At 43.6% G+C, this 17,703-nt stretch overlaps 2 protein-coding genes across 2 annotated transcripts in view; both read left to right on the top strand.

Annotated features, from left to right (window-relative positions):
- Positions 1–3,118: 3,118 nt before the first annotated feature.
- On the top strand, positions 3,119–4,714 carry LOC308298641 (importin subunit alpha-1-like; the record flags this gene model as incomplete). The annotated part of the gene is made up of 1 exon (XM_080742284.1): positions 3,119–4,714. The coding sequence occupies one exon, from the start codon at positions 3,119–3,121 to the stop codon at positions 4,712–4,714; it is 1,596 nt and encodes a 531-aa protein (XP_080598410.1).
- A 5,755-nt stretch (positions 4,715–10,469) lies between these two features.
- Positions 10,470–17,703, top strand: part of LOC308298642 (disks large homolog 4-like) — a gene marked incomplete at both ends in the record, with an annotated part of 63,734 nt that continues 56,500 nt past the window's right edge. The window contains 5 exons of the mRNA XM_080742285.1: positions 10,470–10,488; positions 12,348–12,458; positions 15,264–15,331; positions 17,381–17,406; positions 17,541–17,703. The exon at positions 17,541–17,703 is cut by the window's right edge and continues 13 nt beyond it. Of these exons, the coding sequence (XP_080598411.1) occupies positions 10,470–10,488; positions 12,348–12,458; positions 15,264–15,331; positions 17,381–17,406; positions 17,541–17,703 (387 nt within the window). The remainder of the gene's footprint in view (positions 10,489–12,347; positions 12,459–15,263; positions 15,332–17,380; positions 17,407–17,540) is intronic.

The raw sequence follows: 17,703 nt of genomic DNA on the forward strand, positions 1-17,703 counted from the left end.
TAGTTCTGTGGAAACCTTATCTTCACTGGATAGACTTTTCCACCGCCATTGGAATTCAATGGGGAAAAGTGCAATTGGAATTCAATGGGGGAAAAGTGCAAGTGGAATTCAATGGAGGAAAAGTGCAAGTGGAATTCAATGGGGGAAAAGTGCAAGTGGAATTCAATGGGGGAAAAGTGCAATTGGAATTCAATGGGGGAAAAGTGCCATTGGAATTCAATGGAGGAAAAGTGCAATTGGAATTCAATGGAGGAAAAGTGCAATTGGAATTCAATGGGGGAAAAGTGCAATTGGAATTCAATGGGGGAAAAGTGCAAGTGGAATTCAATGTGGAATTCAATGGAGGAAAAGTACAGGTGGAATTCAATGGAGGAAAAGTGCCATTGGAATTCAATGGGGGAAAAGTGCCATTGGAATGCAATGGGGGAAAAGTGCCATTGGAATTCAATGGGGGAAAAGTGCCATTGGAATGCAATGGGGGAAAAGTGCCATTGGAATGCGATGGGGGAAAAGTGCCATTGGAATGCAAAGGGGGAAAAGTGCCATTGGAATGCGATGGGGGAAAAGTGCCATTGGAATGCAATGGGGGAAAAGTGCCATTGGAATGCAATGGGGGAAAAGTGCCATTGGAATGCGATGGGGGATTGGTGCTAGCTGTAGGATTGGTCACATGTCAGTTAGCTTGCTGCAGAATATCGTCACAGCAACGACACTTGCAACTTCCAAAGTTATTAATACTAGTAGTGGAGGCTCTAGCACACATTTTACTTCAAGTCATGATGCAAAGGTCCCCTTTTGTATGGAAGTATCTTAGGGCCATTGGGTCATAGAGGTTTGTATGGAAGTATCTTAGGGCCATTGGGTCATAGGGGTTTGTATGGAAGTATCTTAGGGCCATTGGGTCATAGGGGTTTGTATGGAAGTATCTTAGGGCCATTGGGTCATAGGGGTTTGTATGGAAGTATCTTAGGGCCATTGGGTCATAGGGTTTTTCTTGCTTTGGCCGTTTTATACTATGAAACCTGACCAATCACTTGTATAACAATAAATAAACTCCCTGTCGCTCTTTGAACAACGGACTCACTTGCTACCTTTCGCAAGTTTCGCCGTGGACTGAAGTGAAGACTCACTTTTTGAAGCGGTGAAAGCCGCTTCCAATGAGTGGCTTTGTGTGTCCCACGCACATATATGGTCATTTCAGTCCAGAATGAACAGGTTTTTTCAAAAACAAAATGTGTGTTTCATGTCCATATATGGTCATCCCAGTCCAGAATTAACAGGTTTTATCAAAAACAAAATGTCTGTCACCTCATGTCCATATATGGTCATTCCAGTCCAGAATGAACAGCTTTTATCTTTCCCGTACGTCCAGAATATCAGTCCAGAATGAATAGGGTTTTTCAAAAACAAAATGTGTGTCCCATGTCCATATATGGTCATATCAGTCCAGAATGAACAGGTTTTATCTGTCTGTCCGTCCGTCCGTCCGTCCGTCCGTCCGTCCGTCCGTCCGTCCGTCCGTGTGTAGTGTCCGTCCCGGTCTGATGATTGGATACTTTGAGGATTGGTCAAGCTTCACATGACAATTCGGCCCTCCAGATAACATCATTCATTCATTCAGAATTGGATGAATGTATAGATCACAGAGTTCATAGCTCTAGAACACATAGAATAAAAGTTCACCGCTTCACTTCGAACCGAGGTTTGATTCAGTGTTTCAGCACTACTGAAACACTCAATGACCATATATGAAGCTAGTTAGCATTTTGTAGGTTTTTTAGAATCATTTTCTTTACTGATTATATTGTTTTTTAGATTGATATTCATATGCATATGCTATATTGTTTTTGATATTCTGACATGTTATCTTGTTTATTATAGTGCTTTTTTGTAAGTCGCTTTGGATTAAAAGCGTCTGCTAAATGCCTTAACTGTAAACTGTAGTCTGGTCAAAGTGTCATGAGAAGCTCATCGATCCTCCAATCCTCAAGATTATCGGACGCTATGCCCGTTATATGCCCATCTATGCCCGTTATATGCCCATCTATGCCCGTTATATACCCATCTATGCCCGTTATATGCCCATCTATGCCCGTTATATGCCCATCTATGCCCGTTATATGCCCATCTATGCCCGTTATATGCCCATCTATGCCTGTAATATGCCCATCTATGCCCGTTATATGCCCATCTATGCCCGTAATATGCTCATCTATGCCCATCTGGCTATGCTATGCTACGGGCATAGACCTTATACCACATGCATCATGACATCACCCTTTACTTTTATATCCGGTCGCACTTATTGATGGTGACGTCACCAAGAATGCTGGTCCCTCATTGGCCTTTATGGTGGTGATGATGACATCATCACCCGATTGATGATGTCACTGTGTGTTTTCCCATTGGATGAGGTCAACGCAGACACACATGCACACACACATGCGCACACACACACATGCACACACACATGCGCACACACACACACATGCACACACACACATGCACACACACATGCACACACACATGCACACACACACATGCACACACACACATGCACACACACATGCACACACACACATGCACACACACACACATGCACACACACATGCACACACACACACATGCACACACACATGCACACACATGCACACACACATGCACACACATGCACACACGCATGCATGCACACACGCATGCACACACACACGCACGCACACACACATGCACACACACATGCACACACACATGCACAAACACAGACATAGATTTCCCTAATGTATAGAAAGATAAACGATCAACATAGTAAATCTATTGAGTTCAATGGGGGAATGGTGCTATACCTGGTTAGCCAGACTATATGTATATAGTATATATATAGGCAACCACACTTCTTCTTTCTAGTTAAGTATGTGTATATTATATAGATGTTTTAGTACATAATTAAGTAATGTGTAAATGTATGGCGTCATAAACAGTGTCTTACATCATCCTGGTCTTTATAAGGCTGTCGTTCGATGTTAGTTTCCACAACTTTGTCCAAGGCCGACCACAGCGCGACACACACACACACACACACACACACAGCGGGACGAGAGAAGCCAAACAAACAGGAAACATGTCGAAGACCGTGGCCGCTCGCCTGTCTCTGTTCAAGAACAAAGGCAAAGACGCGGTGGAGCTTCGCCGCAAGCGCGCGGAGGAGACGGTGGAGCTCCGCAAGGCCAAGAAGGACGAGCAGATCTTCAAGAGGAGGAACGTCTCGTTGGAATCCTCTCTGTTCCAGGACCGCAGCCTGCAGGGAGGCGCGGCGGCCAGCGGGGGGCCCTACTGGAGCGTCCAGGACATCGTGCAGGGCATGGACGACGCCCACAGCCCAGAGGCGCGGCTCCAGGCCACGATGGCGGCCAGGAAGCTGCTGTCGTGCGAGAGCCAGCCGCCCATCGACCAGATCATCGGGGCGGGGCTGGTGCCCCGGCTGGTCGGGCTCCTGGGCGCCCACGACTCGCCCCGCGTGCAGTTCGAGGCGGCGTGGGCGCTCACCAACATCGCGTCGGGCACGCCGGAGCAGACGCTGGCCGTGGCGGAGGCCGGCGCCATCCCGGCCTTCGTGGCGCTGCTCTGCTCGCCTCACCCCCACATCAGCGAGCAGGCCGTGTGGGCGCTGGCCAACGTCGCCGGCGACGGCTCGGAGCTGCGGGACGCCGTCATCCAGGCCGGCGCCGTGGAGCCGCTGCTCCGCCTGCTGGACGTCCCCGACCTCCACGTGTTCAAGGCGGAGTACCTACGAACGGCCACCTGGATGATCTCAAACCTCTGCCACAAGAACCCCTCGCCCCCCCTGGCGGTGGTGCAGCGCATGCTGCCCGCCGTGGCTCGCTTCCTGCACCACACGGACGAGGATGTCCTGTTCAACACCTGCTGGGCCGTGTCCTACCTCACCAACGACACGGACGAGCGCATCGAGGTGGTGGTGGCCACGCCCGGCCTCGTGCCCCGCCTGGTGGAGCTGTTGGGCTGCGGCCAGCTCATCGTGGTGACGCCCGCCCTGCGCGCCGTGGGCAACATGGTGGCGGGCACCGACCAGCAGACGCAGGCCGTGCTGGACGCCGGCGCTCTGAGGCACTTCTCGGCCCTCCTGGGACACGACAAGGCCAGCGTGCAGAAGGAGGCCGCCTGGACCATCTCCAACATCACGGCCGGACGAGACTCCCAGATCCAGGAGGTCCTGGACGCGGAGCTGCTGCCCTGCCTGGTGACGCTGCTGCGCCAGGGAGACCAGCGGGTGCGCAAGGAGGCCGTGTGGGCCGTCACCAACCTCACCACCGGCGGCACCGCCAAGCAGCTGATGTTCCTGGTGCGCCAGGGCGTTCTGGAGCCTCTGCTCGACCTGCTGGGTCTCAACCAGGACGTGAAGGTCCTGCAGCTGCTGCTGGAGGCCCTGGGGAACATCCTGCAGGCAGCAGAGAGCCACGGCCAGGCCGACAGCCTGGCCGTCATGGTGGAGGAGGCCGGCGCTCTGGACCGCATCGAGGCGCTGCAGCAGCACCAGAACAGAGACGTCTACCAGACCTCCTTGGAGATCATCCAGAAGTACTTCTCTGGAGGGGAGGAGGAGGGGCCGGCGGCCCCCGCACCCCCCGCTGACGGCCGCTACGCCTTCCACATGGGAGGGGAGGGGGAGGGGCCACGGAGCACCGCCTTCAACTTCTGATCCAATGGGAGGGGGAGGGGTCCCGGAGCACCGCCTTCAACTTCTGACGCAGCAGAGATAGAATTCAGATCCATATAAAAAGCCAGTATATTTTATACATAGAGATAAAAATCATTATATTATCACTGCCGTTCATTGGAGCCATCTGTAAAGAATGGGAGGGCGGACGACCGGAACTGTGGAAGGCACTGGCCAATCACAGGACGTCTTTTCCGATACTTGTGTTGGAATAAACCAAAGACCAGAGGGCAGGCCGACCAGTGCTGACCAGTGCTGACCAGTGCTGCTGCGACCGGGACGCACCTGGAGCACCTCAGGGCTGTGTGCTGAGCCCTCTCTGGTCTCTGGAAGGTTTACAGTGTAAACACACTGACTGCATGTTCCACTGTAACTCTCTGAGTGACGGACGGACGGATGGACGGACGGACGGACGGACGGACGGTACTAGATAGAGCGCTACTGAGAGCCCAGTGCATTGTGGGAGGTGAGACATGCAGCTACAACTTTTTTTGTTGGAATTTTTTTGTTGATAAATTAAATAAAGCAGGCAACAAGAACAAGCAGGCCATGCCATACATGGTCATACCATACATGGTCATACCATACAAGGCCATGCCCATATATACTTGTGCGCTGGGCTAGATGTCATGTTGTATCCAGCCACAGGGGGGCAGTGTACGTCCACACATCTCAAGACCTTTTTTTGCTTTTTTTTTTTTTTTGCTTTTGATCTTCCATTTCACCAATCTACCTTTCTTCTATTACCTGTATTATCTTTCTATAAAGTATAGATATTACATTATATTACATTACATTGCATTGCATTGTATTGTATTGTATTACATTACATTACATTACATTACATTACATTACATATTATATTATATTATATTATATTATATTACATTACATTACATATTATATATTATATTACATTACATTACATTACATTACATTACATTATATATTATATTATATTATATTATATTATATTATATAATATATTACATTACATTACATTACATTATATATTATATTATATTATATTATATTATATTATATTATATTATATATTATATTATATTATATATTATATTATATTATATATTATATTATATATTATATATTATATTATATTATATTATATTATATATTATATTATATATTATATTATATTATATATTATATTATATTATATATTATATATTATATTATATTATATTATATATTATATTATATTATATTATATTATATTATATTTATATTATATATTATATTATATATTATATTATATTATATTATATATTATATTATATTATATTATATTATATTATATTATATATTATATTATATTATATTATATATTATATTATATTATATATTATATTATATATTATATTATATTATATATTATATTATATTATATATTATATTATATTATATATTATATATTATATTATATTATATTATATTATATTATATTATATTATATATTATATTATATTATATTATATTATATATTATATTATATTATATATTATATTATAATGACTCAGCAGAAGAGCAGCATTAGATACTCACTCCTCTTGTGTTAATAAAACCTGTGACTGTACTTTACTGTTAATAATAGTTGTGTTAATAAAACCTGTGACTGTACTTTACTGTTAATAATAGTTGTGTTAATAAAACCTGTGACTGTACTTTACTGTTAATAATAGTTGTGTTAATAAAACCTGTGACTGTACTTTACTGTTAATAAAACCTGTGACTGTACTTTACTGTTAATAATAGTTGTGTTAATAAAGCTTTCAATCAATCCATCCAGATATGGGATGGTACGCTCCATACCATATTATTATGTTGTCCTATAAATAATAGATTTATTGTTAATGGTTGGGCCAGTCATATGCCCATATATGGAGATGTTTAATGGAGACGTGAGTTCAATAATATATATATATATATATATATATATATATATATATATATATATATATATATATATATATATGTTACAGTATGTTCAAGAAACCAGTAAAAGTTGTCAAGGAGCACTCGTTTTGACGTTCACCACACACTAATCACCACCAGATGGCGACGTCAGCCACTGCTCTGCCATTCACCAGAGTGTATATAAGAGAGTTACGTCACGCTTTGAACTCGCCGCAGACCGGAAGTGTTTACTAGCCTAGCCTAGCCTAGCCTAGCCTAGCCTAGCCATTAGCTCCATTGTAGTCACTTGGACAGGGCGTTTAACGTGCGCTTGCCCAGGCCTTACGGCCTGGGCATAAATATAACGATTGCATTCACCACGGCTTCGTAACTCGCGCGGCGCTCCGCCGGCCGCGCGGCCCTGGCCCGCTCTTCGCGGCCACTCGCGCCTGCGGCGCTCGGGGGCGAAGAGCAGGACCAAGGTCCGCTGGCCTTCGCGCCGCTTGGGGCTTCGTGGACCCAGGGGGGCCTCGTAACTCGTTTGGGCTTCGTGGATACAGGGGGGCTTCGGTAGCCGCTCGCAGTGTCGTGGACAATAGAGCGGCGCACCGCCTGGAGTACGTTGTTGTGGCGACCGCTTGCTCCGCCCCGTGCCGCACCACGAGTGCTCCGCGTCTCGAATGTGCTGTTTCTCTAATATACTATGACATATATATATATATATATATATATATATATATATGTATGTATATGTATATATATATTGATGGGATTTTGGTTTAATTCCCATATTTGTAATTCCTTTTCCAGAAGACGTTTCCACCCACAGAGTAAAACCACAGTTTGTCAGAGTCAATGAATATCCCATATTGATTTGAAGACACAATAAAGGGAGACCACACCGGAGAATATGCGTTTTTTGATAAGTTGTATTGCAAATATAGTCAGAGTTCAAATTGGACTGTACAAGTACAGTAGAGCATTTTCACCCATAGCATCTCTGAGTACCAAGCATAATGATTTCACAGATATATGGAGTTACAGAATACATTAGTCACTTTCTGATTGGACAATTAAACATAACATGGATATCAGATGTTTTCGTGTTGTTGGCCCCAGTAGCTGGGCATTGTGACATTTATTGAGATATCATTTCCCTGGTCAACATCTTTGTACAGACCTGGAGTGGAGACATCTCGTCACAATGGATTAGTTATCAGATCAAAACAAAATAACCTTGACACTTTTAAAACTGAAAGTGTTGTCTAACACTAAAATGTAATTTCATATTGATATCAATCAATCCTTATCCATCATATATATATATATATATATATATATATATATATATATATATATATATTGTTATGACCACGGCTCTTAGGCCATAACAAAAGGAGAGGGACACGGCTTTAAAAGTGCACAAAACATATTTATTTACACTATAAACAACCAAACTTAAAGGTTTAAACAAATAATCCTATGGGGTGTGTCATTGAGAGTAATCAGTAGTGTCAGCAGTGTGTGGATGTGTGGAAAATGTAGTGTGGTGGTGTTGAATGGTGCAAACCAAAACCATGCTGCTCTCATGGCAGGAGAGAGAGAGACTGAGTGTGGCCACACCCAGCCTTTTATAGTGCACCCTGGGAACACTGGCCAGGTGCTCCCAATGCACCTGATTGTCAATCTGCAGGACCTGTGGGAAGTCAGTTAGACAGGAGAATACTATAACCACACAGGCCCTAGTAGGTTACAAGGGGCTGTGACAATATATATATATATATCACAGATTGCGTTAGACCGGTAATTGCCGGTTTTGTCCAATTTTTTATGGCCAAGACCGGAAAATAAAATTCCTCCCGGACATTCTGACCGATTGAAAAACCAATGGTCATTTATTATTATCGCTGTCTGCGCAGGCTGCCTCTCTCTCTCTCTCTCTCTCTCGCTCTCTCTCTCTCGCTCGCTCGCTCGCCCGCCCTCTCTCTCTCTCTCGCTTGCTCGCTCGCTCGCCCGCCCGCTATCTCTCTCTCTCTCTCTCTCTCTCTCGCTCGCTACCTCGCTCGCTCTTTTTAGTGTCAGTTTGCGACGCACTGCATGTAAAGCCATGGGAATTAAGAAATACACGCACGGTCAGCATTCAACCCAGAGTCAACTCAAAGAAAGGGTCGAACTCGTTCTTCTGCTACACCACAAAAATGTGGAATGCCTTACCGAAGGCCATAAAGGAGTGTGGCTATCACTAGCATCCTTTAAAAATGCCCTGAAAAACCACTTACAGGCAGCAGCCGTTCGCAACTGGTAAAAAACCTAGCCCAACCCTACCCTCCCTGCCCCTTGCTTGTATATACTTGTATACTTGTATATTCCTTGTATATACTGACTGTTTGTTTAGATTTACTGTATATTCCTTGTATATACTTACTGTTTATTTAGATTTACTGTTTTTCTTTTCTTTTTTTCCCCCCCTTTTCTTTACATATCTACTGCATAGTACTGTGTTCTATTTGTCTGTCATTCAATGTTATATGAGATACTTAAATGGTTTCCTGTTGAAATAAGCTTAGTCTTTTCATGGATCTCCTTTTAGTAGACCTTGTACCAGTGAACTGTACCGTCATGAATCTGTACATTTTCCTATGCAAACTTCTAATAAAGCCTTCAATCAATCAATCAAAAGTTCTTTATGAGGAGATCGAGTGGAGACAGTAGGAAGAGCCTTTTCAACTCTCCCAAAGTTGCATAACATGCGCACGGACGCACTGTCTGTCTGTCACCACTCGACAGTGAGTATTGGATTCATTTGCTGGTCAGATCAGATGAATCTATCAACCTTTCCTTATGAAGCAATTGCTATTTTTCAATATTCTTAAGTCAAGACATGGTAGGCTATTGTACTGTTGGCGTCAAAGATGATGCAACAGAAAGACCTTGTTGTGAAAGCAGTGTGCCACATGCAGACAGCCTGCGCGATTTGTCCAATATAATTAATTCCCTTATGCAAGATTGAAGCGTTTTTTTTTCTTTCTTTCTTTTTAGCCTATTTTTTCATTCAATTCGTTTTCAGTCGCAACTATGCAGTGAGTAGGCCTAATAGTTCTACTTTAACTGTTGCTATTGGCTTTTTGTGCACCTGCTTGTAATTTAAAATGTCCGGTATTTTCTTCAGATGTCCGGTAAATTTTTATCATGCCGGTCACGGTGACCGGCTGTTAAAAATCCTAGCGCGACCTCTGATATATATATATATATATATATATATATATATATATATATTATATATATATATATATATATATAATTTTTGTATTTTCCCCCATTGATTCCAGATCGTCCCATATGGACTAAAGGCCTTTAGCCAATGAGAGAGAAGTGTTGTCAGTGATGTCACCATCAAGTGCAACCTCATATAAATAACAAGGTCGGCAAAAAAATAAAAATAATAATAATAGTAACAAGGTCGGCACACACCCCACTTTTGACAACATAATGGTCTTCTTATTTTTATTTTTCATTTTAGAGGTATTAAAAAGGTCTGTGTCCACTTCTAGGCCAGGCTGTACCGTATGTTGGTTTGTTTACTGTCTGTCTTCTGTTATCCTCTATATGCCATACAGGATGACTACATTACCCAGGGTTCATAGCTGCTACATCTCTAAATCCCTAAATAGGCTTATCTGAGCCGGGTTCAGAGAGAGTGACTGAAACACACACACACAAACACACACACACACACACACACACAAACACACACACACACACACACACACACACACACACACACACACACACACACACACACACACACACACAGACAGACAGGATGCCTCTGAAACGAGAAGGTACGAAATATGTTTGTATTTCTGTATGTGTGTGCATGTGCGTGTGCGTGTGCGTGTGCGTGTGCGTGCGTGTGAGTGCGTGTGAGTGTGTGCGTGTGTGTGCGTGCGTGCATATAGGAGAATGAGAGAAATAGATGAACAATCATTGTTGTCAACAATAATGTCATTGATTGAAGACTTTATTAGAAGTTTGCAGTTTGCAAAAAAGGGAAAAGCTTTAAGGCCTGTGGTTAGTCGTATAGCAGGAGGATGAATTTGGGTTGAACGTGATTAGTGGAGCTGCCTCTGGTGTTGTAATTGTGGACATCCTTGACGTTAACTAGTAATAACTAGTAATGCGTAGACTGTTCCTAAAGTAAAGTATAGTCGCATAAAATGACGTCATAGCTCCTGAATCCAATGAAAACTAACTGTTTCTAGTAAGGAAGTAAAGCTTGTATCGTATTTTGTCAACAGACAGATCTACCGGTATGTCTCTCCACTGGCATGTACACAAAGTCATATTGATACGTGTGCTCATGGCGAGCGCATCCTTGCACATGGATTGTATCACAAATTATCTTGGCCCCTCATTTTGCCCCGTTGTGAAGTAACGCAGGGCAGTGCATATTTGGGGGGGGGGGGGGGGGGGGAAAGCACCGTTCAAGTCGCTGTTGTGCTGTATGTCTGCCGCGGCTACTCAAGTACTCAAATGAATTAAAAATCTATCAATCTTGCAATATAGAAATACTCTATTAATAGCAGACACATTGTGAGCTTGTAGATCGGCTATTCTCAAATGGCCGAAATGTATAGGGCTTAATGTATGTTTTAAACAGATGGGTCGTTTCATTATTGAATTAATTAAATAGCCGATATAATGCTGTCTGCCACGTTAGTAGGTGTAGTTGCTCTACTCCCATAGAGATAGGTTACTTAGTAAGGACTTAGTGCTGCCCAAAGGCTGGTGTAACAATTTAGTAGTTACTTACAGATACGTTAGAGTGGTGCAACAGCTGACATTTTAGTAATGCGTAAGTCTTGACTTAGAAGCCATTTACGTTACAACTAGGCTACGTTTGAACTTAGTGTGAGGTGGTGCAACCTGCCCCAGGCCCATTGCAAGATGCTGTACTCTGTCATCTACTGTGATGCTTAAATAGTGATAAGCGGTGAGGTGGGCCCGAGAAGGAAGGCCAAGCAGGCCCTAATCAGGTTGTTTTGGGCTGTTTGGAGCTTTTGGGGTGTCGTGATACCATGAGGGTCAGAATGACCTCAGGGTCAGTCCTCTGTTTATTGACCCTCTGTAAGAAACACATGTGTTCGTTGACTTGTAATGTGTGTGTGTGTGTGTGTGTGTGTGTGTGTGTGTGTGTGTGTGTGTGTGTGTGTGTGTGTGTGTGTGTGTGTGTGTGTGTGTGTGTGCGTGTGTGTGCGTGCGTGCGTGCATGCATGTAATGTGTGTGTGTGTGTGTGTGTGTGTGTGTGTGTGTGTGTGTGTGTGTGTGTGTGTGTGTGCATGTAATGTGTGTCTGTATGTGTGCATGTAATGTGTGTTTGTATGTGTGCATGTAATGTGTGTGTGTGTGTGTGTGTGTGTGTGTGTGTGTGTGTGTGTGTGCATGTAATGTGTGTGTATGTGTGCATGTAATGTGTGTGTGTATGTGCATGTAATGTGTGTGTGTGTGTGTATGTGTGCATGTAATGTGTGTGTATGTGTGCATGTAATGTGTGTGTGTGTGCATGTAATGTGTGTGTGTATGTGTGCATGTAATGTGTGTGTGTGTGTGTGTGTGTGTGTGTGTGTGTGTGTGTGTGTGTGTGTGTGCATGTAATGTGTGTGTGTGTGTGTGTGTGCATGTAATGTGTGTGTGTTACAGACACAGAGCGTGCGCTGCAGGTCATCGAGGCGTGTCATGAGGAAGGGTTCAAAGGTCACGCCGAGAAACTCCTCAACGTCTTCCAGAGTGACCTGTTCCAAGCTCTGTTAGGTAACTATAGGGTTAATATATCTACCTGTTATACCATTATACCTAATATATACCTGTTCCAAGCTCTGTTAGGTAACTATAGGGTTAATATATCTACCTGTTATACCATTATACCTAATATATACCTGTTCCAAGCTCTGTTAGGTAACTATAGGGTTAATATATCTACCTGTTATACCATTATACCTAATATATACCTGTTCCAAGCTCTGTTAGGTAACTATAGGGTTAATATATCTACCTGTTATACCATTATACCTAATATATACCTGTTCCAAGCTCTGTTAGGTAACTATAGGGTTAATATATCTACCTGTTATACCATTATACCTAATATATACCTGTTCCAAGCTCTGTTAGGTAACTATAGGGTTAATATATCTACCTGTTATACCATTATACCTAATATATACCTGTTCCAAGCTCTGTTAGGTAACTATAGGGTTAATATATCTACCTGTTATACCATTATACCTAATATATACCTGTTCCAAGCTTTGTTAGGTAACTATAGGGTTAATATATCTACCTGTTATACCATTATACCTAATATATACCTGTTCCAAGCTCTGTTAGGTAACTATAGGGTTAATATATCTACCTGTTATACCATTATACCTAATATATACCTGTTCCAAGCTCTGTTAGGTAACTATAGGGTTAATATATCTACCTGTTATACCATTATACCTAATATATACCTGTTCCAAGCTCTGTTAGGTAACTATATGGTTAATATATCTACCTGTTATACCATTATACCTAATATATACCTGTTCCAAGCTCTGTTAGGTAACTATAGGGTTAATATATCTACCTGTTATACCATTATACCTAATATATACCTGTTCCAAGCTCTGTTAGGTAACTATAGGGTTAATATATCTACCTGTTATACCATTATACCTAATATATACCTGTTCCAAGCTCTGTTAGGTAACTATAGGGTTAATATATCTACCTGTTATACCATTATACCTAATATATACCTGTTCCAAGCTCTGTTAGGTAACTATAGGGTTAATATATCTACCATACCTACTGTACCTACCCTAACCCTACCTATCTATTATACCATACCATACCATACCATACCATACCATACCATACCATACCTACCACCAGAGAAACTCCTCAACGTCTTCCAGAGTGACCTGTTCCAAGCCCTACAGGGTAATAACATACTGTACCTGTTATACCATTATACCACCTAACCCTAACCCTAACCCTAACCCTACCTACCTATTATACCATAGGTAAGGTGCTTTTGCTGGCACAAGACCCAATAAATAAATAATAACATCTGGCAGTAAAACTGTTAACAGTACTGAAAGTGTTCCACGAGGGTCGCCTTGGAAAACAAGGAAGTGTTGGGTCAAACAGAATCATCATCTAATCCTCACTTCAAATAATTGTAAAAAACATTCTTTGTCACAGAAACATCCCAGAGTTTATTTTATTTGTATGAATTTATTATGAAGCAGGGCTTTACTTTCCAAAGAAATGTACACATTTGAAACTTGGAGATCCAAGGTTTCTTCCCGACAGTGAGGATATTTACACCCCGTATTATGTTGGTGTGGCCATGGATTCTTGTATTATGTTGGTGTGACCATGGATTCTTGTATTATGTTGGTGTGACCATGGATTCTTGTATTATGTTGGTGTGACCATGGATTCTTGTATTATGTTGGTGTGACCATGGATTCTTGTATTATGTTGGTGTGACCATGGATTCTTGTATTATGTTGGTGTGACCATGGATTCTTGTATTATGTTGGTGTGACCATGGATTCTTGTATTATGTTGGTGTGACCATGGATTCTTGTATTATGTTGGTGTGACCATGGATTCTTGTATTATGTTGGTGTGACCATGGATTCTTGTATTATGTTGGTGTGGCCATGGATTCTTGTATTATGTTGGTGTGACCATGGATTCTTGTATTATGTTGGTGTGACCATGGATTCTTGTATTATGTTGGTGTGACCATGGATTCTTGTATTATGTTGGTGTGGCCATGGATTCTTGTATTATGTTGGTGTGACCATGGATTGTTGGGACATGAAAAGGTTGAGAAACACTGGACTATTAAAGGCTCCACTGCAGTTTGCTGCTGATCACATGTCCTGAGGATAGCTGATCTACAAGCTCACAGCAGATGGAACAGATCTACAAGCTCACAGCAGATGGAACAGATCTACAAGCTCAAAGCAGATGGAACAGATCTACAAGCTCACAGCAGATGGAACAGATCTACAAGCTCACAGCAGATGGAACAGATCTACAAGATCACAGCAGATAGAACAGATCTACAAGCTCACAGCAGATAGAACAGATCTACAAGCTCACAGCAGATAGAACAGATCTACAAGCTCACAGCAGATGGAACAGATCTACAAGCTCACAGCAGATGGAACAGATCTACAAGCTCACAGCAGATGGAACAGATCTACAAGCTCACAGCAGATGGAACAGATCTACAAGCTCACAGCAGATAGAACAGATCTACAAGCTCACAGCAGATAGAACAGATCTACAAGCTCACAGCAGATGGAACAGACATTAAGGTTCCACAGGGAGAGACAGGGAGGGGGAGGGGGAGGGGGGGAGGGGGAGGGGTTAATCTGGGATTATCACTGACAACACAATGACATCACACCGCCTTAAACCCACGTGTGTGTGTGTGTGTGTGTGTGTGTGTGTGTGTGTGTGTGTGTGTGTGTGTGTGTGTGTGTGTGCGTGCGTGTGTGTGTGCGTGTGTGTGTGTGTGTGTGTGTGTGTGTGTGTGTGTGCATGCAACAGACATCCAGGAGTTCTATGAGCTGACGTGTGAAAACCAGATGACGAAGACACAAGACACACCTGACCTGGTAGGAACACACACACACACACACGCACGCACGCACGCACACACGCGCGCACGCACGCACGCGCGCGCACGCACGCACGCACACACACACACACACACACACACACACACACACACACACACACACACACAGTGAGTCAAAGTGTGGTCCGGGGACCCTCAGATGGTCTGGAACTCCTGGTGTTTCATTTCTATTCAGACGATGAGTCATCAAACAAATATTTACTGTTCTTCATGTGTTGCCCTCCTGTTGACCTCTGACCTCTGGCCTCTGACCGAACTGGAGTTGACCTGTGACCTGATTGATTGATTGATTGATTGATTGATTGATTGATTATTTTATCAGACAAAAATGGAGAACGGTACAAGTATAGTTAAACACCCTGCCTCAAAGGAACATCACAATAAGACTTTTTACGGTCTTTTTTGACCAGATGGAAGGATTATATTATATATTATATATTATATTATATCTCCAAACTGGCTTGGGAACGCCTCGGTATACTCCCTGAGGGAGTGGAGGAAGGCCTCGGTATACTCCCTGAGGGAGTGGAGGAAGGCCTCGGTATACTCCCTGAGGGAGTGGAGGAAGTTGCTCGGGATAAGGAAATCTGGAGGTCTCAGTTGGAACTGTTACCCCTGCGACCCGATTCCGGATAAGCAGTTGAAGATGGATGGATGGATGGTCTTTTTTATGTTGGAAGCCCTGGGCTCAGGCGGCCGAGCGTTTATGTTGAGGTGCTTGAAATGTGGTGCTGTTTCCAGAGGAGAGTTGTCACTGAATTTCCCCCTTGGGATAATAAAGGTATCTATCTATCTATCTATCTATCTATCTATCTATCTATCTATCTATCTATCTATCTATGAAGACAGGATGGTGTGGGAGTCTCAGTCTGCGTAGGGCTTGGTTGGTGGACTGTTTGTGTCTTCTTGATGTTGACCTGAAGACCCACCCCCCCATTGAGGGCTTGCTGAAGGGACTCTGGGTAGTGAGCAGCCAACATGCAGTCATCAGTGTTCTGGAGTTCACAGACTGAGGGGACTCTGGGTAGGGAGCCATCAGCATGCAGTCATCAGTGGTCTGGAGTTCACAGACTGAGGGGACTCTGGGTAGTGAGCCATCAGCATGCAGTCATCAGTGGTCTGGAGTTCACAGACTGAGGGGACTCTGGGTAGTGAGCCATCAGCATGCAGTCATCAGTGGTCTGGAGTTCACAGACTCTGGGTAGTGAGCAACCAGAATGCAGTTATCAGTGTTCTGGAGTTCACAGACTGAGGGGACTCTGGGTAGTGAGCAACCAGAATGCAGTTATCAGTGTTCTGGAGTTCACAGACTCTGGGTAGTGAGCAGCCAACATGCAGTCATCAGTGTTCTGGAGTTCACAGACTGAGGGGACTCTGGGTAGTGAGCCATCAGCATGCAGTCATCAGTGGTCTGGAGTTCACAGACTGGGAGGACAATAGTCTGGATGGATGACTGGAGGCACCGGATGTGGAATAGGTTTCCATCCAGGCTGTGTTCTCCAGAGCAGGGACGTGCTGGCCATTGGGAAAAGCGGGACAACTCCTGAATGGTCGATTCATTCCCGGCCGGTCCAGGCCGGCCAGTAGAAAAGAAATAAAAAATAAAATGTCTGCCTTTGTTCCATTTTGGGGGCTGGGCGGCCAACAAAGTAAGTCGTCACTGTCGGGCAGAAACCTTGTATCTCCAAGTTTCAAATTTGTATTTTTTTCACAAAGCAAAGCCCTGCTTCATCATACAATGCAGTCGCACAAAAGTAGTGAAAACAGCAGATCTACAAGCAGCGGTGCGAGGCACGGTGTGCTTGTAGATCGGCTGTTTTCACTAGTTTAAATCATTTTAAAAATGATAAATACAAAACAAACGGTTTTGGACATAGAAGGTTTCCACCCGACAACGACGAAATATAACTCATGTAATTGGCCCACTGGCTTGTCACTTTGTCACAAATCTTTGAGTAGCAGCAGCGCTATCTCTCTATAGCGCGCAATGAGGGCCTTTCCAAATCTTTTTCCCGGGCTGAATCAGGGGGCCAGCACGTCCCTGCTCCAGAGGTTTGTGGGAGATGAGTGTAACTGCTGAGAAGAATGTATTCACAATGACTGGGGTTAAGATATCCTGGCTTCACTCCTATTCTGACATGGAATGTCAGACTGTTGTCCCCTCATTCTGACATGGAATGGCTCAGAATGGCTCAGACTGTTGGACGCTGGAGGATGGAGATGAAGTTTTCCCCAAAACCGGCTGAGTTTGGGGAAAACCCCGAGGAGCTTTGGGTCTACTGTGTCGAACACCTTCAACAGGTCATTGAAAGCTCTCTGCGGTTCTCCTGGATTTACCTTCTGGCAAGA

Source organism: Nannobrachium achirus (assembly GCF_963921795.1).
Source record: "Nannobrachium achirus genome assembly, chromosome: 14".
Classification (NCBI taxonomy): Eukaryota; Metazoa; Chordata; class Actinopteri; order Myctophiformes; family Myctophidae; genus Nannobrachium; species Nannobrachium achirus.